At 37.5% G+C, this 16,716-nt stretch overlaps 1 protein-coding gene across 2 annotated transcripts in view; it reads right to left on the bottom strand.

The window, feature by feature from the left end:
• Nucleotides 1–1,231: 1,231 nt before the first annotated feature.
• The window catches only part of LOC129568368 (uncharacterized), an 84,257-nt gene continuing 68,772 nt past the window's right edge, over nt 1,232–16,716 (bottom strand). For both annotated transcript variants that reach the window (XM_055446103.1, XM_055446113.1), the window contains exons 6-11: nt 6,872–7,015; nt 6,118–6,660; nt 3,657–5,764; nt 3,394–3,556; nt 2,906–3,074; nt 1,232–2,808 (exon numbers count right to left, since the gene is read on the bottom strand). In XM_055446103.1, the coding sequence (XP_055302078.1) occupies nt 2,631–2,808; nt 2,906–3,074; nt 3,394–3,556; nt 3,657–5,764; nt 6,118–6,660; nt 6,872–7,015 (3,305 nt within the window). In that variant the 3' untranslated portion in view covers nt 1,232–2,630. The remainder of the gene's footprint in view (nt 2,809–2,905; nt 3,075–3,393; nt 3,557–3,656; nt 5,765–6,117; nt 6,661–6,871; nt 7,016–16,716) is intronic.

Here is a 16,716-nt window from a genome sequence, read left to right as displayed (position 1 = left end):
CGATGTACCTTATTGAATAAAATGTGCTTTCATATCACTGATCTCATTGGAGTGTTTTGAAGTTTTGCATAACAACGTTCGCAATGAGCAAACACACAATCATTAGTGCCTGTCAGATGCGCAATAGATGGAGATATTTACGTCACACTGGGCTGACGCGAAACACTGTTGAATAGTGCTGATAAGCGTCCAAGTGTGAACTGATTCAACACAAACACATATATCTCATTAAATTTTCATGGCATATCCTTCACGGAATAGTTTAGACAATACTTGAGTTTTGCATGGATTCAAACCAAGTTTTGAGCATTCAATTTCAATTTTGGTATATGTGAGAAAACCCATGCATAATCGAATTAAGAATCGATTTCGAATTAGCGACTGTGAAATCAATCAAAGTTTACCTTGATATGATTGAACTGCATCCAGCCAATTAAACTTTCAGCAAACTCACCGCATTCATTCTGAATGAGCGAATGATGACACCGGATCAATACTTCCATTTAATACATTATTACCAATTTCAATGAAAAAACATATTTTCAGGTGTTTTTTTTCTGTCATTTCTCATCTTTATTAAATGCTATTTTTATATAGTTTTTTTCCCCTTGCAATCCATCCAATAATTCCAACCCATTTCGAACGTAATGCCGAGCCAAGTTAAATTAACAATTCGGTTTTGTGTTACATGTGATATTTTTCATGCGGATACAATGCAACCGATTCTCTTCTTTTGTTTGCTCCATTATTTCATAAATACAAATAAAATACACAAATAGCTTACTTAGATTTTAATTTGTTTTCATTTATATATATATAACTTTTACAACTTGTATTTTGCTTTGATTTTTTTGGTTATGATTTCGGTTAACATGCGTCGGTATACCGTATGTAATTTGTGTACTTTTTCCTCCCTTTTGTTGCCTCGGTGTGCGAAAGTAAGTCAATTTCTCGTGGAATCAACATTTTATCATTCATATCGCACGTTTGATGGTAATGTGTGACTCAAACTATCCTGATCATTCTTCGTTACTTTGTTGATGAAGGAAGAAAATTTATTCTAGGCCAAACAAGAACAAAACCAGTGACTGATGAGTGATTATCCACGTCTGAGAGGAAATTGATAGAAGAATGATTTCACCCCTTAAGAATTAACCAGAAGAAAGACTTTCCGGATGAAATGAACGGACAAGGCACTACAATACACACATTTAAATTCAGCATTTTCACGTTTTTTTCGTTTCTTCAAGTCAACTGCTTTATTTTCCTTTGCTTTGACAAAATCGATTTGTATTTTTTTGTTTTTTACAATTTAAATATTTATTTTGCTCCGTTGGTTTTTTGTGTACAATGTAATTCTTAGTCGTCCGAAATAATGGAGCGCGGTGTTAGGCATAAAAATAATTTAAAATAAATTAACTTGAAATAGGTGTGTTGTTTTGAACAAAGCCCAGTTTTTTCTTTCATTTTTTTACACGTGCATATGTCTCCTGACGAAAATCGAATGTACAAGAACTGTTTCAAATAAATATGATAGGATTTCGATGACACACCGTTGATGTCATCGTTGCTTTTAAATATTTATACCCGCTCACAGCATTTCACTTTACATTTTCATTTCCTCTTGTTGAATTTCTGACAGTCAAAATCAAGAATTGGCGCTTTTGAAGCGTTTTCAACAAAATGGTGGTTGATTACATTTTGGGATCGATTTCTCAGTAGCAAATTTAACCGTTTGTTCCACTTAAAACAACAAAAAAATTAACAAAAAACTCATAAATTCCCATGATCATGTTACACGATTTTATGAAGCAATCAAAAGAATGTCAGAGGCAATTCCTTGTCTATGGCTATCATATCTCTGCTCATTGATTTTGAATAATAAAAAAAAAACCACGGACCTCTATTTGTTCACACACATCCTTTTGGTTGATTCGAACCGTTCTTGTTCCATATTTGATGAGATACTGATTATCCTTAATAATTGCTCCGAAATTTTAGCTACAATCCGGACATATATACTATACCATTTATTTTTTTTCTCATCTTTTCCACGTTGTTTATCTGTTACGTAGCATGACAGAATGTTGTTTATATAAATACACCAAGGCTGAATACGGAATTACAGATTTACGATCTACGTCCTAATTAGAATCTCTAACGCTTTGTAAATTTACAAACAAAATGGAAAGTAGTGTTTTGCTCTGATCTTACATGTCAAATATGGAAACAAAATGCTTTCCATCGAAGCATAACTGTGGTTATTTTCTATACACATTCAACTCATTTCTATATACGTTTTCTGTGTGTGTGTGTGTATGTATGTATTAAATCTTAATTATTAATTGGACCTGAATTCAACAACATTTACATTTGTGTCAATTTATGTGTTTGTTTGTGTTTAATCAAATTTTTACATTTTCTCTGGTTTTGCATTTCCTTATAAGATTGTTTGCGATCAAATCTTTCGGAGAAAAAATTTGCTTGTACATTTTTTTTTTGCTTTATTTTTATCTTCCTGCATTTTTGTCTATGCATCATAAGGAACTATTTTCAAATGTTATGTTTTATTTTAAATTTTTTGTTTCAAGTGTCTGCTGCACACTTGATTGATATTTCCGTGGCTGAGCCTATGATGGGTTTTTGATTAGTCGCCGCAAACGAAACTCATACACACGACGACAGAATAGAATCAATTCACTGTTGGTGTTTAGTGGTACTTCGCGACCCGTCGATTGTTTTAAAGCTGGAACGATTGAGGGAACTTCTTCGATTCCTTGCTCAATGGCCCGAATGCTCTTTCGGTATCTGGAATAAGGAAATGGACACGATTCGTTTAAATTTACCAATAGATGTTTGAATGCACGAAAATGTTCAAAATTTTAATCAAAATTGTTTCATTTACCTGCCATACTCGTTGAACGTAAGCACATAGCATTTGTCTTCGATGCAGGCAACGCTGTTGTGATCTTGATGTTTTGATGCAAATACTTCATCCATGCAATCGGTCGGCTGACGACCTTGTTCGGTGTGCTCAGGACGATAATACCACAGCAATGACATCATCATTTCACCTGAAAAATTGAAGAATCAATCAGTTTGGGTTTTTAATGATTTAAATTTAAATTTAAATGAAAAAAATATCCTAAGCAAAAGTATATTCAAATCGAACTCATTTCTGTAGAATATAATCACTATATCATTGAATATTATGTCATATAAAAAGAAGCCAGTCATTAAATAAACTCTAAAATGTTTAGAATAGAGTTTATTTAATGACTGACTTCTTTTTATATGACATAATATTCAATGATATAGTGATTATATTCTACAATTTCCAGAAATATCAAAAATTTAAAGAAAAAAACAATAAAAATGTAGGAGAATCCGTACCATCTTCAGGATTTTCCCATAGTGATGCGACTTTTGCAACGTACGGAAGTTCATTTTTCTTGCTACCAGCTCGCAAAAGCACACAATCACCCGGTCGAATGATATCTCCGCAGTCATGTCGCATCGCTGGATACCGCGTTCGAACCACTTGATGATCGTCACTCTGTAGAGAAACGAATAGAAAGTTCATATTAGATTCAATGTTCTAATGAACTTTTCAAAAATGAACAAAACAAGAAGGAGAAAATTATCAATCAACTTACATTAAGGAACACTTTTCCTTGAAACGGTTCGCCAAGCCAATTCCAGCCGTTGCTCCATCGTGGTGCGGCTGATGTTTGTCGTGGAATGATCACTTCTTCGACGTGCTTCGGATGACGAGCACGATGCCTCTTCTTATTGCTGAATTTGCTGCCACGTGATTTGGATTTCTTTGTGGCCAGCGATTTGTTCACGTTAAACGTTGGAGCCACCAGTGCTTCCAAATGCATGTGATTATTTTTATCCAGCAAAATGTTATTGTTGTTATTTTGGATGTGTGATTCATTGTCCAGCAATGCATCGTCCGTGTCGCATTCGTTCGACGATTGATTTTCGGGTGTCTTCTTCGATTTTTCACAGCTCTTTTTCGTTTTGGGTGTTTTTGATTTTTTGTTTTTCGACTCGATCTTCTTTTTGCTTGCAGCCGGCGTTGACGATCTGCTTGGAGACACATTGTCCGAATTTTGTTTCGCCTTTTTCGCTGCTGGTGGTTTTTCAGCACGTTCTTTCGATTTGCTAGACGATGTCGATCGATCGCGCGAACTCTTTCTCGATTTTGGATTTGATTTCTCAGACTTTGTCGCCAATTTGCCATTTGGAATCTTTCCACATTTCTTTGATTCAGAACGAGATCGGCCTTCACATTTCTGCAGTTTCGTTTTAAGGCGTTCCTTTTTCCGTGACAAAACCTCATTGTCCGAACAGTATCCCTTCGAAACGCCTTCGCTATTTGAGTCGAGATGCGACATGAAATTTTCTTCTTCAGTAGCCGATAGTTCTTGTGGGAATTCATCAGCTATCGATGGCATTGTCAATGAAATGGCATCCACAGATTTTCCAAGGCTTTCCGTTCGGTTTTCACTGCTCTCAATCGTTTTAACATCGTTATCATCAACATCATATGTACCATTTCTGAATGCATCATGTTCATTGGAACCATTTGGTGTTAGATTTATCGTTTGTTCATCCGTTCGTGGTGTACTACATTTGATCGCTAGGTCTTTATCTCTTGAGTCTGCTCGGCGCAAGTATGATTTCGGATCGGAAGGCTTTATTAAATTCTTGTAACTATTTGGTGGTGATTTTTTGCTGGGATTTTTATGGAATTCGAGGATTTTCCGTCGTTTCACCGTTGTAATGGCATTGTCTTCGTCCAAATCGATGATTTCATCTGCCGAACTCTCATTCTCACAGTGACGTTTCAGCGAGTTACTTTTCGGCAAATGTTCATCCGTATGAAGTTTAATGCCATTGTCACTGGACAAATCGATGATTTGTATACAATCGACGGATTTTTCGTGATCCGATGAAATTGTGTCTGTTTCTGATTTGTCCGAGATCAGTAGAACATCGTCATCACACTCCTTCTTAACGTCTTCCTGTTTGATGAATGTGCCATTCATTGGTTTGGTGGTCGACAGAAAATGGGGTGTGTTCGTGGTATTCTTCTCATATTCGTCATTGTGAATCTGTTCCTTGATCGGTGTCGATGCACAAATGTTGCTCTTCGATTCACTTAGTGAATCTCCCTGTAAATCCATGTCCATTTCATGAGCTGAATCATTTATGGCGGCATGTGATTGCAGCATCATTTCGCGAGCCATACTCTTGCCAACACGAGCCCGTCGACTTGTGACTGGTGTTGACTGATTCAATGAGGTCGATATTGGTTTTTCTAACGATACATCCAGCGGTTGTGTTGCACCGGCTTGAATTTTTGGAATGCCCGGTCCGATCGAACCACGTGCTGGACTGATCGACATTTCGGGCTGTTCCAATAATTTTGGATTCAATGTATAATTCGGATGATGTTGTGGCACCAGCGCTATTTTCTCATACGATCGATCAATGGAATCGATACTTTTATGATTTGTATCGTATTGGGTGAGTGGATCGACAATTTCTGGCTTTACAATAATGTCAAGATCGCCGTTTTTATTGTTCTCTTGCTTGAATTGAACTGGATTTATTAATGCAGAGTCGTGTAAATGTGATGAGTTTTTTTGGCACGGGCCCTTATCGGTCTTGCTACCAATAAGAGGCCCAATATGCACGTTTTTTGGAAACGACTGAATTGGACATGGGCAACTGCCCTGGTATGGTGATGAATCTATATTGGAAAAGCAAACAATTTTTCTCAAATTAAAATCGAAAACATTCCACACGCAAAATGGAAAAAAGAAACAAATTCAACAATTTCGCTGCACATGAAATTCAAGGAAATTTTGACAAAAATTTACGTGAAAAATCCAAATATAACGATGGAAATTAAGACCAATAACAGTGACAACCAAAACAAATGGCTCCAGAGCAAATGTGCAGGAAATCAAGTCATCTTACAAACCATAAGTCACGCACACACAAACTCAAACAAAATAAACAGGGTATTTTATCGTGATTTTTCTATTTGGCAAAATCACGAGAATGTGTGAATGTGAATACAGTGTCCATACTTTTGCTTACCGATAAAAGGAGGTTGTATACTACGCGTATAGCCTCCTCCGTGGTTGTAACCGGGCGTATAGTATGGTGGATAGGGTTCTAAATGCGGTGCATTCGGAATTGACGGCACTAATTGGGTGTTGGGCGATTGCATTTGCTGTGGTTGAGGTTGAATTGGTGCGGTTGATGTTGGAATCGATTGAGCTGCTTGCTGTGATACTGGCGGCGGAATTAATGGCGATTGATGCATTGATCCGGGATGCTCGTACAGTTCACTTGGCGGAACGGCTTGATAGTATGATGTGCTTGGCATGTACTGACGATAAGCGGTTGGATAGACCTTTGGTGTATAATAGCCTGGTTGATATGGTGGCGAATAGCACATATCACGGGGATGCTGACCATATGCGTAATACGATGGCGGATATGTGGGACAGTGCATCTGATGCGGTGCCCGTGAATAATGGCTTGGTATCGGTGATACCGGTGGCACTTGCAACTGTGGCTGAGGTATTGCTTGTGATGACACTGGTGGTTGCTGATATCGGAACGTGTGTGAAGGTCCTGTGGAATTGAAGAAATGCGTAAATCATTAGTAATCGCCAAAAATTTTGTTAATTTTTTTTTGAATATTTGAAAATGTTCATGGAATTCAATTGTATTTACAGAAAGATGAAAAATGTACGAATTAGAAGAAAAGCATAAGATCAAAAGAAAATACAATTGTACAAAGAAAAAAGTGTGTTGATTCAGACATAATGATCGCATTCATTACCTTCGCCAACTGAGCTCGATTGTTGCGACTGTTGCAGCGATTCCGAGTCTAACGGTGACGATGTAGGTTGTTTGGTTAGGTTTTGAGGGCCGCCAACTAAATGAGGATGAGGATTTATCAATGGACCAGCCGGTTGATAATACCCTGCAAACAAAAGAAAAAAACAAATTCATTAGACCATTTCATTAGTCGTTTAGAATGCATTACAATCAAATCTCATTATGAAAAGAAATTTAAAATTGAATATAACATGTTCCATGAAACTGCGTAGTAATATTTTTTTTCGTTCTTTCTCCCAAAATCCGGCTTTGTTCGACTGAAAAGAATAATAAGAAATGGCATTGTGTTTGGTCAAAATCTTCAAAAATTAACTCATTCGCTTAGAAAATCTGCGTGATTACATCGATGCTCATCATCCCCTTTTTTATTCGTCTTTTGATTTCGATTCTGCCTGCTGCTCTGCAGCCATCGTAATACGTAGATGTAAATTGTGAACCGTCCCTTTTCTCAACCGTTCGCTCAACCACGATGGCAATTTACGCCGATGAAAAGGGCAAACAAAAGGAGATTTGTAGACGTTCGGGAATCCATTCAACGCTCTCTTTTTTTCTGAAGTTTTCAGACGTTCGATTTTGCATGTCTTCTTTTGCAAAACCGTTTGAATATTACTTATTTTTCCATTCTAATTTCAGTCTTTCGTTCATTTGTCGTCGATGTTGCTTCTGTGTTTTTCAACACAACTAAAAATTCGAATTTTCACAATAAAAACAAAGTAACGAGTATGTATGTATATAGAGTTGTGCATAATGCATATACACAAAACTACCGTCGGCATACGACGATATATGTATATAATTATTTCCATGTGAGCTCTTGAGCCAGCCCGTTGAATGCATTCCACACGAAAATGTGGTGTGCGACTTTGTATACTATGTCGTAAACAAATATAAGACTGTTGGGTTCCCGTGTACAAGCTGATCTATATTTATGAAGCGATTTCAGTGGAAGAAGTCGACGTCAACGTCGACGAAAGAGCGAACGAAAGGAAAAAAAAACATTCTTTTCATTTATTATTCCGCTTCCCCTTCGCTTTCAATTCATAATCGCTATTTCCATAGTTTCTGGTTGCTGTCGTTCTTCTTTTCTTCATCATTCTGTTCTTTTGTGCTGTGTCAATCTATTGTTAAATGTGTTTGTGTTTCCCTAACAGCATAATTTAGCTGCAACGTTAGAGATTTTCCTCATCAGCCAAACGAAACTAAAGCTGAGTGATTACTTTTAAATACAAAACGAAATTAAGATTGTGTCAATCGATACATTCACAAAAAACTTAAGATGAAACAATTGAAAAGAAATTTCGAATATTGTTTTCCATTTTGATTGAATTTTAGATCTTTCGACGGAAAACGTTTTGAAACATAGAATGAAAATGAAGAAGAACAATAAAATACAGAGCAAAACAGTTTGATGAACTCGTGATTGAGAATGTCACGAAAAAAAGGAGTACGAGCGAACTATAGCGAACAATTCTCAAATATATCTATTGCAGCCCGAAAAAATATGACGGATTGCTATGTCGATGCGTAGGTTGATGAGTCTGCGTTCTTCGCACACCGCCGATCGCTTAACTAGTAAATTAATGAGAATGTGAGAGATCAAAATAAACGCTCTAATAGAAACCAAAATCGAAACAAACGAAAGAGAGAGAGAGAGAGAGAGAGAGAGAGAGAAACAGCAACAGCAAACGACGCACGACTGTTTGTTGTTGCTATGCCCGTGGTCATTCGACCGTTTTTTCCTCTCATTCGAAATCAAAGCGAAAAAAAAATAGATTTGTGCGTTTGATGTTTAAGCTCGAAACATCCCAAATTATCGATGATCACGAAATTTTGGAATTATTCTTTCCGACGAATCGAATTCGGATACAGTAGCTTGCTGGCTTTAATTTGAACAAAACCATACACTGTTTTTCGTCGAATTCTCTGGCCGACGAAAGGCTAGAAAATGAACCAAAGACGCCGCGCCACTTACACATTTCATGAGAAGTAAATGATTAGTAATAATTTACCGCAGTAAATTTGTTGATTTTTTTCTTTCTCTCTTGAAATTTTGAAAACGAACATAGAAACGCTCTCACATTGATTTACTTAAATTCTGTCGTGAATTCCACGCGATGAACTCGATTTAGTTCGTCGCGCGGCGTAGCAAAATTAAAAAAAAAAAATTGTTGAAAAAATCCGTAGTCACAGTTGTTTGAGTAATAAAAATGTAGCCGTGAAATTATGAATCGAAAATGTTTTGAAGTGTGTTTTAAAGTGCGATAATTGCTCTTGTACCGTGCTACAAAGACGGAGAGCGCAACTCTATTTTCAACAGAGACACCCGTTGAACAAACGTGACGCCTCAAATGCGGTTTGACTTATAAAGTCAAGATCTATTTCAACTTTTATGAAGAGCGTGAAGGAAAACGACAATTCCCAAACACTTTAGTAATATCCAAATCCAGAGAGAGTATTATATTTCACACAGATATTCTGGTGTGATGTCGTGTCAACAACAACAACATTCAAAATGTTTAATAATTGAAATAATTTTCTATTTTTGTTGCTTACGAGTCACACTCAAACACAACCTGAATGCATATTTGATGTTTCTAAAGTTTTCCACTTGGTTCTTCAGAGTGATTCTAGTTTCGTTGATTATGGGATACAAGTTTGAAATGCATTTCACCTCATCTAAATAGCCAAACGATAAGATTGATGCATTTCTCTTCGGATTGACATATTTTTTAAATGAAAACGACACAAGACATGTCAATATCACCGATATGCAACGGCTATTCTGTGCTTTTCGCCCGAAAATTTTCGATAAGCAATTAAATACATTTTCACAGATTCCACAATGGCATTCTTTCGAGAACCAGAAATGCCGACTCGTTTGAATGGTGATTTTGATAATTACGAAAAGTGCTTTTCTCGCTTGTGCTGCATTATCAAAAGACTCAAATGATTTGTTGAAATACTTTTTGTATATACAAGTATTTATGTATTCTGAATGGAATGAGGGAACACAGCAGAGATACTGGTCTTTTGTTCTGGCATCAGTTTGATTCTTCTTTTGTTTTCACTCACTGAGTACGCGGTTGTTTGTTCAGTTTGTGTTTTAACCAGCTCCACTGTAATGAATTGAATACAAAAAGTTTTTTTGTTTTTCAAATAGAGAGAAGGCGCATTTTATCGCAGGCAAAACAGGAACAACATTCGTGTTGGGTGTTTCCGACCAGAGTGCAAGAGTGGGGTCTTAAATACATTCTTCGCTATGAAAATTCTTCAAACGCACATATAAAGTCTTTGAGATAGACAAAACGATTTTCAAACACGAGATGGATGCATCGATTGAATCATTCAGTATGTCATATTATTTCTTGTGTTTTACACATTGATCAAACTGATCAAACACTGGAATGCCCGAATGTCGGTTCATTCCTTTTGACGGTTGGCTCATTGGTGATTATGCGTGATTACTCGTTTACCAAAGTAAACGCACGTCGGATGCACCCCAACTGGTCTCTCTGTCTGTTTTTGGTGCGTCGCTCTTCTTTTGTGCACTCATGCCCACACACATCGGAGGGCTCTCTATCAGGCCGAAATTACGGTGCGTATGTTTCACGTTTTCCAAATTACTACCGTGAGATCGTTTTATGTGTTGTTACATGCTGTGTGTGTGTAATTATCTCTTTTCACATAAAAAAAAAGAATCGGCTTGAAGTTGATACGTCATTCAGATTCCATCGCATGGCTATTTGTCATCACGATGACCGGAGCAAACGCGTTAAATCCGAATCGAACCGAGTGGAAAAAATACCAAATAGTCAAAACAAGTAATTCTATTTTGAGGTCTCTCAAACACAATCAAAACAATTCGATGGTAAACATAAATGCAACTGTTGTTGCTCTAACGAACCGAAAAAAAAACAGAAACAGGAACATTGAAATGTTAATCTAGTGGTGTAAAATGCAAAAAAAAAAAAACGTTGAAGAGGTTTTCTGCATAAAAAGTCATGGAGACAGAGAGATTAGCATCTCATTTGTAACGGTGCTTGGGAAGAAAGGTGCCGTTTCGTTTTGTTCATGTGCGATTGCAAAGTTCACAATTGAAAATTGCATCGGAGTGTGATTTCAATGAGTCCTAAGCCACAACGTGACGCAAAAAGTCATCTCGATACACTTAAATGGCCATAAGGCGAATGGTTTTTTTCATGTGGCGCGCAAGAGAGTCTCACAGATCGTGAGCAATTGCCCGTTTCAAATTTGAAATGCAATTGTCAAACGAACGTTATAAACAAAAGAAATTACAATTGATTTGAATATTGTGTGACGTATTGAGAGAGTGCTACTTGAGCATTGCAATAGCCATGTCACGGCACTGCGACGGGCATGTAGTACATGTGAAAGAGTGAGAGAGAGAGAGAGAGAGAAGGAAAGAAGTTTTAAAATCAAATTTAAAACCGTCAAACGAGTTTTCGAGTCGGCCGTGTCGCGATCGATTTATGCGCGCGCGTTCGAGAGAGCGCTGAAAGAGGTGAGAGTGTTGTGCGCGGTGCGCACTGTGAGTCGCCGATCGGCGTTGTGCACATTTGTACCATTTCATTTTGACGCTTTAAAAACATCTCACAAACGAATTTTTCAATTCAATATTATTGCTCTTTCTCTTGTCTCGCGTATCGCTTTGCTTTTCGATTTTGTTGTGTGTTGCTGTTGCTTTTTTATTTCATCTTATTTTCGTGATTACATACATACAATGGAATGTTTACTCAGTGCTTGCGCTCTAGTCTCTCTCTCTCACACTCTCTCATGTGCTCTGTGGCCGTCGTTTTTCTTCTCTTTTCATTCATTTTGTTTCATTTTACGTACTTAACATTGCCCTCATCTCATTTCGATGTGGCTTTTCTCTTTTCAATATATGTGCCGTGGTGCGCTTGTGTGTTGGATTTTTCAGACGATGTTGCTGTTGTTTTTTTTTTCCTTCTCTTCTGTTGTTCATCGTACATATATTTTGTTCATTCGTTTGATTCGTACGTGCACGAGTGGCAAGTATTGTGATCAGCGTAGTTGTTACGTCTTATTTTACTTTTTTTTTTCCATGTTGTTGATGATGTTTTTCTTCTTCTTTTCGCTTAGCGGGTGAAAGCTACTTTCATTATGAACACATAAAATTTTTATTGAAAACATGTGATAGAGAGAGAGACTAATACACGGCGCGAATATGATGCTCGATCGAATCGAAAATGTTTGGCGCGCAAAGGCCATCAAAGCCAGAGCGCCCATTCAATGAGCGCAAGCATTAAAAGCGAAAAAAAAAGCCATTCTCGATGATCTTTACTTGGCGGTACGATATGCAACCTAATGCAATGGCAATCAGTCGTGTGTTTCCGTTTATTTCGTTGTTTTTTTGTTGCTGTGGCTATGCCGTTCGTTGCTGTTGCGTTTGCTGATTGCACATTTTATTTGTCGTACATGAAGTGTGTACACATTCTCAATTAATCTGATCCGATGTTATTTAGTTTCCGATGTTTGTCGTACTCGCACATCGCAAACGCACAAAACCGCACACGATTGTGTGACACGAGACATTGATTTATATCATTTGTGTATGTGAAACATTTTTACCTACTCAGCGCACTAACAACTCACGCACACAATCTCGCAACATAATCTTTTTATCGCCGAAAACCGAAAATTATTTATTACTTTACATTTTCTTTTCACTTTTGCAATGTAAATCGTTTAACAGCAAGAAAATAAAACGATCTTAGACTGGCTGCTACGGTGAAATGTTCGTCGGGCCGTCGTAGCAATTTTCAAAATGATGTAGTTGAACGGTCGAAAACTGACGGAGAAAGTAGCGTATTACTGACACCTATTTGCTGCGCGCAAAACACACAAAAAACCCAACGAATTTCATATGTACGAATAATAAAAGAAGTAAAAACAGGGTACAAAAAAAGAGGTAAGCGACGTTGCGTATGACATTTAAATGCGATAAAATGTGCATGTAGAGAAATGTAAGCGCAGTAAATTACCGTTTGTCATTTTCTTGATTACATAAATAAGGTTTCGACGCTATTAATCGTGTACACTATACACACACTCACACACACACACACACAATCAACATTCGGCTTAAACATGTGAAACGATACGACACGGTGGCCACTGCAATCGAAATCACAACACACAGTTCACTTTACAATTGGCCGCACCGTTTCTTTTTGTTACTCCAGTTTGAAATGGGGATCCCGTTACTTTGGAAATGGAAAAAAATGATAAGTTTGCATTAAATGCAAGCCGAGCTGCACAAAATTAAGTACTTCTCAGAAAGAAAACGTGTAGCCAGCTATTCAGTCGTTATGTTAGTTGCCATTGTGAGCACAAAGTTTCGTTTTATTAAAGAGCAAATTGCATCGCAGTCGAATGCATTGCAATCGAAAGGAGCACACATTTTCGTTTAGTTGGAAATTATGATTTTTTGACTGGAACGAACTTGCTTCACACACACACACCGTGTCTCGGTGATTTGATGCGATTTTCTCCAGCTTTTTTATTTCTTCAATAGACACGAGAATTAAAAACTTGTTTACAAAAGCCGTAAACGTCTAATGGATGCAGATAAATTAATTAAATAAACGCTTCGAAGGTCGGCACGAAGAGATGACTTGACTTTTCCCATTAACCACATTTAAAGTGCTAAACGCAAAAATATCACAAATTTTTGCCGTCAACTAAATGGAAAGAAGCATTTTTTTTCTTCCTTTCGTTCGCAAAATTTGTACGAAGTATTATTGTAGCAGGAAGCAGCACTTTGTTATGTATGAAGAAATAATAACAAGCAAGATGAAAAAGAGAGAGAGAAGGGAGAAGAATGTTACAAATTATCTTGTGTGCACAGAATGAAGTGTCTTATGATACATATTTTCGGCGTGTTGTTGTTATTCAGCGCGTTCAATTGCAACAGGATAACAGCCGAGTCGCAGCCATTGTTTTGTCAACATGGTAGAGCAGCAGCCGTCGTTTGCAAATTCATAATACATTGCCTGACATTGCCCTGTCACACACTATTTACATAATCTTCGCTGTTCTCTCGCGCTTCGTTCACTCTCCGTGTTGCTCTCGCGCCATAATGTACATTTCCAGAAGTTTACGCTCATTTTTCAGCAAAATTATAAGTTTGTATTTTTTTTATTCTTTCGCTTCTTTTTTCTTTCATCGTAAGTTTGTGTCTTTCCTTCCGTTTCGATGCAAGACGGCCAGCGAAAATGCCAGCTTCTGCACAAAAATGTACATGTTGTCAGTAAGCCAAAAATGATTTATCATAAGAAGAAGAGCAACTTATCGCATTTCTTGCGTGGTGGCATTCGCACTTCAGACTGGTGGCACAAAAAATGGTTTTTCTACTTGCAAATGAAGGTTTTAATTAGTTAAATGCTCGGTATCAAGTCATAAAACGAACGCTTATTGGGTCATGTATTCGAATTGTGGCGCAGGAAACACTGAGATATGTATCACAAGATTGCATTTTATGGAGAAATATTCTGCGTTGATGGGTTAAATTCTAACGGGAATCGTCAGATATTTTTCAGTAGATCAAATGAATTGAGCGCAAATGTTTGAACTCAATCGATGTGTTGGCTTTAAAACTTCTGATTCGATGACGATTTCTAAATCGTTTGTTTGGAATCAAAACAAAGTCGAAGCAAAGCAAAAACTGCTGGTCGCCGATTTAATATCCACTTTCCATTTACAATGGATGCAAAATGGAAAATAGCGCCGTAATAACAGCCTTGCCACTGCAGCGTATTATTATTAGAGCTCATTTTATAGTCGCAATCTTGGAGCATTTGATATTATATTCGCATCGAAGCAAAAAAAAAAAACGCGGAGAACTCCTTCGCGTGCACGGGCGGGTGTATTTACGATTTTAAATGGAGAAGGTATTGAAAGTCGACCAAATGTCCTTAAACGTCCGCTAGCACGTAATTCCCTCTCGCCACTTCAATCGGTTCTCCTTGAGATGTTCTCTTCTCGTGCGTAACGTTTTTGATTTCGGTTGGCTTTTTTCGGTTCTTTGTTCTTCGGGCACAATGGGAGGAATTTTGATTGAAACTTCATGTTCACAGCCAAAACGCAAGCAATTTGATGCATTTGCATTTGGATTTTTCGATATAACAAAAGAGCTAAAAAATTTCTAATTAAATTCCATTCTAGTGAATGGAAGCAACAAAAAAAGAAGCCAAATGAAAATTCATTGTTAAAAAAAAAACGAATAATCATGATCAAAGAGACTGGAGAAAAATTATCTCAATTTGAAATGTGTCGCATCGACGACGAGCTGAACAAACAAAACTAAACAGAAAGCTGAACACTATCTGCGTGAATTGTTAAATGAATTGAACAAAAGTGGTTTGAATAATACAAAAAACTTGGGCATACACACACTCACTCACACACACACATTAGAAGAGAAAGCGGTGACTAATTGAGCATCTCCTCTGGTCGCATAGCCACTTTTGAGGCTAACGGTATGTGAGATTGTGTGTGTTTACATTGATGTTCTGAATGAGGGCGAAATGATCAAAGAACATTGAAGAACATGTTACGCATCGCGTGCATTGTGATCATGAATAGATGGGTGATGTCGATAAAAGCGGAATAAGCCATTAGGTTAGGCGAGTGAAGGAGAGACCGAGCGAGTGAGTGAAAGAGAAAAGTTACGACAAATCGCTTAGTAATTGAATGCGTCGACGTATGCAGTAGAGATGCAAACTCAAACAAAACTTTAATTTGTAACAAACGTTGAGTGGATTTTAACTTGGTCTTTCCACTCTAATAAATGTGTAATATTTTCTGGCCAGTTCGAAATGTGAGTTGGTTGGCGTTTAATGGTGTTTTTTTTTTTATCGATGTTACCTCTGAGTAATTGGGCAGCAAAGAACATGTCCTTCAAGTACGGTGTGAATAGGTTAAACTGTGTGTACTGTTGAGCAGCGGCGGCTGCTGCCAGAAAACCATTTCGCGCTGTTTCAACAGTTGCAGCCGCCGCACTGGGAACACCGCTCGATGACAAAAAGTTTTCTAGGTTGCACGCTTTTTTCAACGATGATGCTGCACTGCTTGCCATTCTATCGTCGGAACTCTGATTCGCCGTCACTGCCGCCGCCGCCGACGACGACGTGGATGAACTCATGCGTTGTTTAAATACTCTACTCTTATCGCTAAGAACGTCACCATTATTTTTACTTTCCACCGCATTCTTGACGTAACTGTTGGCACTTTTGCCATTGCTCGTGCTATTGTTGTTGTTGTTTTTACACTCCGACGAGCTCAAATTCTTCAGTTGAGCATTTTCACACAATTTAAAGGCTTTCATTTTTTTTGTTCTCTTCTTTTGTGAGCTTTAACCTTCCTCCTTTTTTATGGTAAATAATCAAGAGCGTCGTTGTTGGGTGACGCGATAAATATCTGGTATTCTTGTTTTAAAATCTTCTTAAATGGCTACTTTGAATCACGTTTCAATTGATTTTGTGCATCAATTCCACGTGACACTTATCACAGACAATTTCAAATCTTTTTTTTTTTTTTCTGTTTTGCTAAAACAAATGTGTTTTATTCTTCGTTTTGATTCTCAGTTCTTCTTTTCTATCCTAAGAGCACTTTTCTATTGGGTTGTTGGTTGTTTGTTTTTCCGTCAAAACTTTTCTTTCAATTCCGTGCACAACTTTGATTCAGTTTCAAGAACTAAGTGCAAACAAAAAAAAAACAAATAATAAGCAATGCCGGTGTAGATAA

Source organism: Sitodiplosis mosellana, unplaced genomic scaffold (assembly GCF_009176505.1).
Source record: "Sitodiplosis mosellana isolate CC-2019 unplaced genomic scaffold, AAFC_SMos_1.0 Smas_scaffold_1, whole genome shotgun sequence".
Classification (NCBI taxonomy): Eukaryota; Metazoa; Arthropoda; class Insecta; order Diptera; family Cecidomyiidae; genus Sitodiplosis; species Sitodiplosis mosellana.
This window is presented reverse-complemented; position numbering and strand designations above follow the sequence as displayed.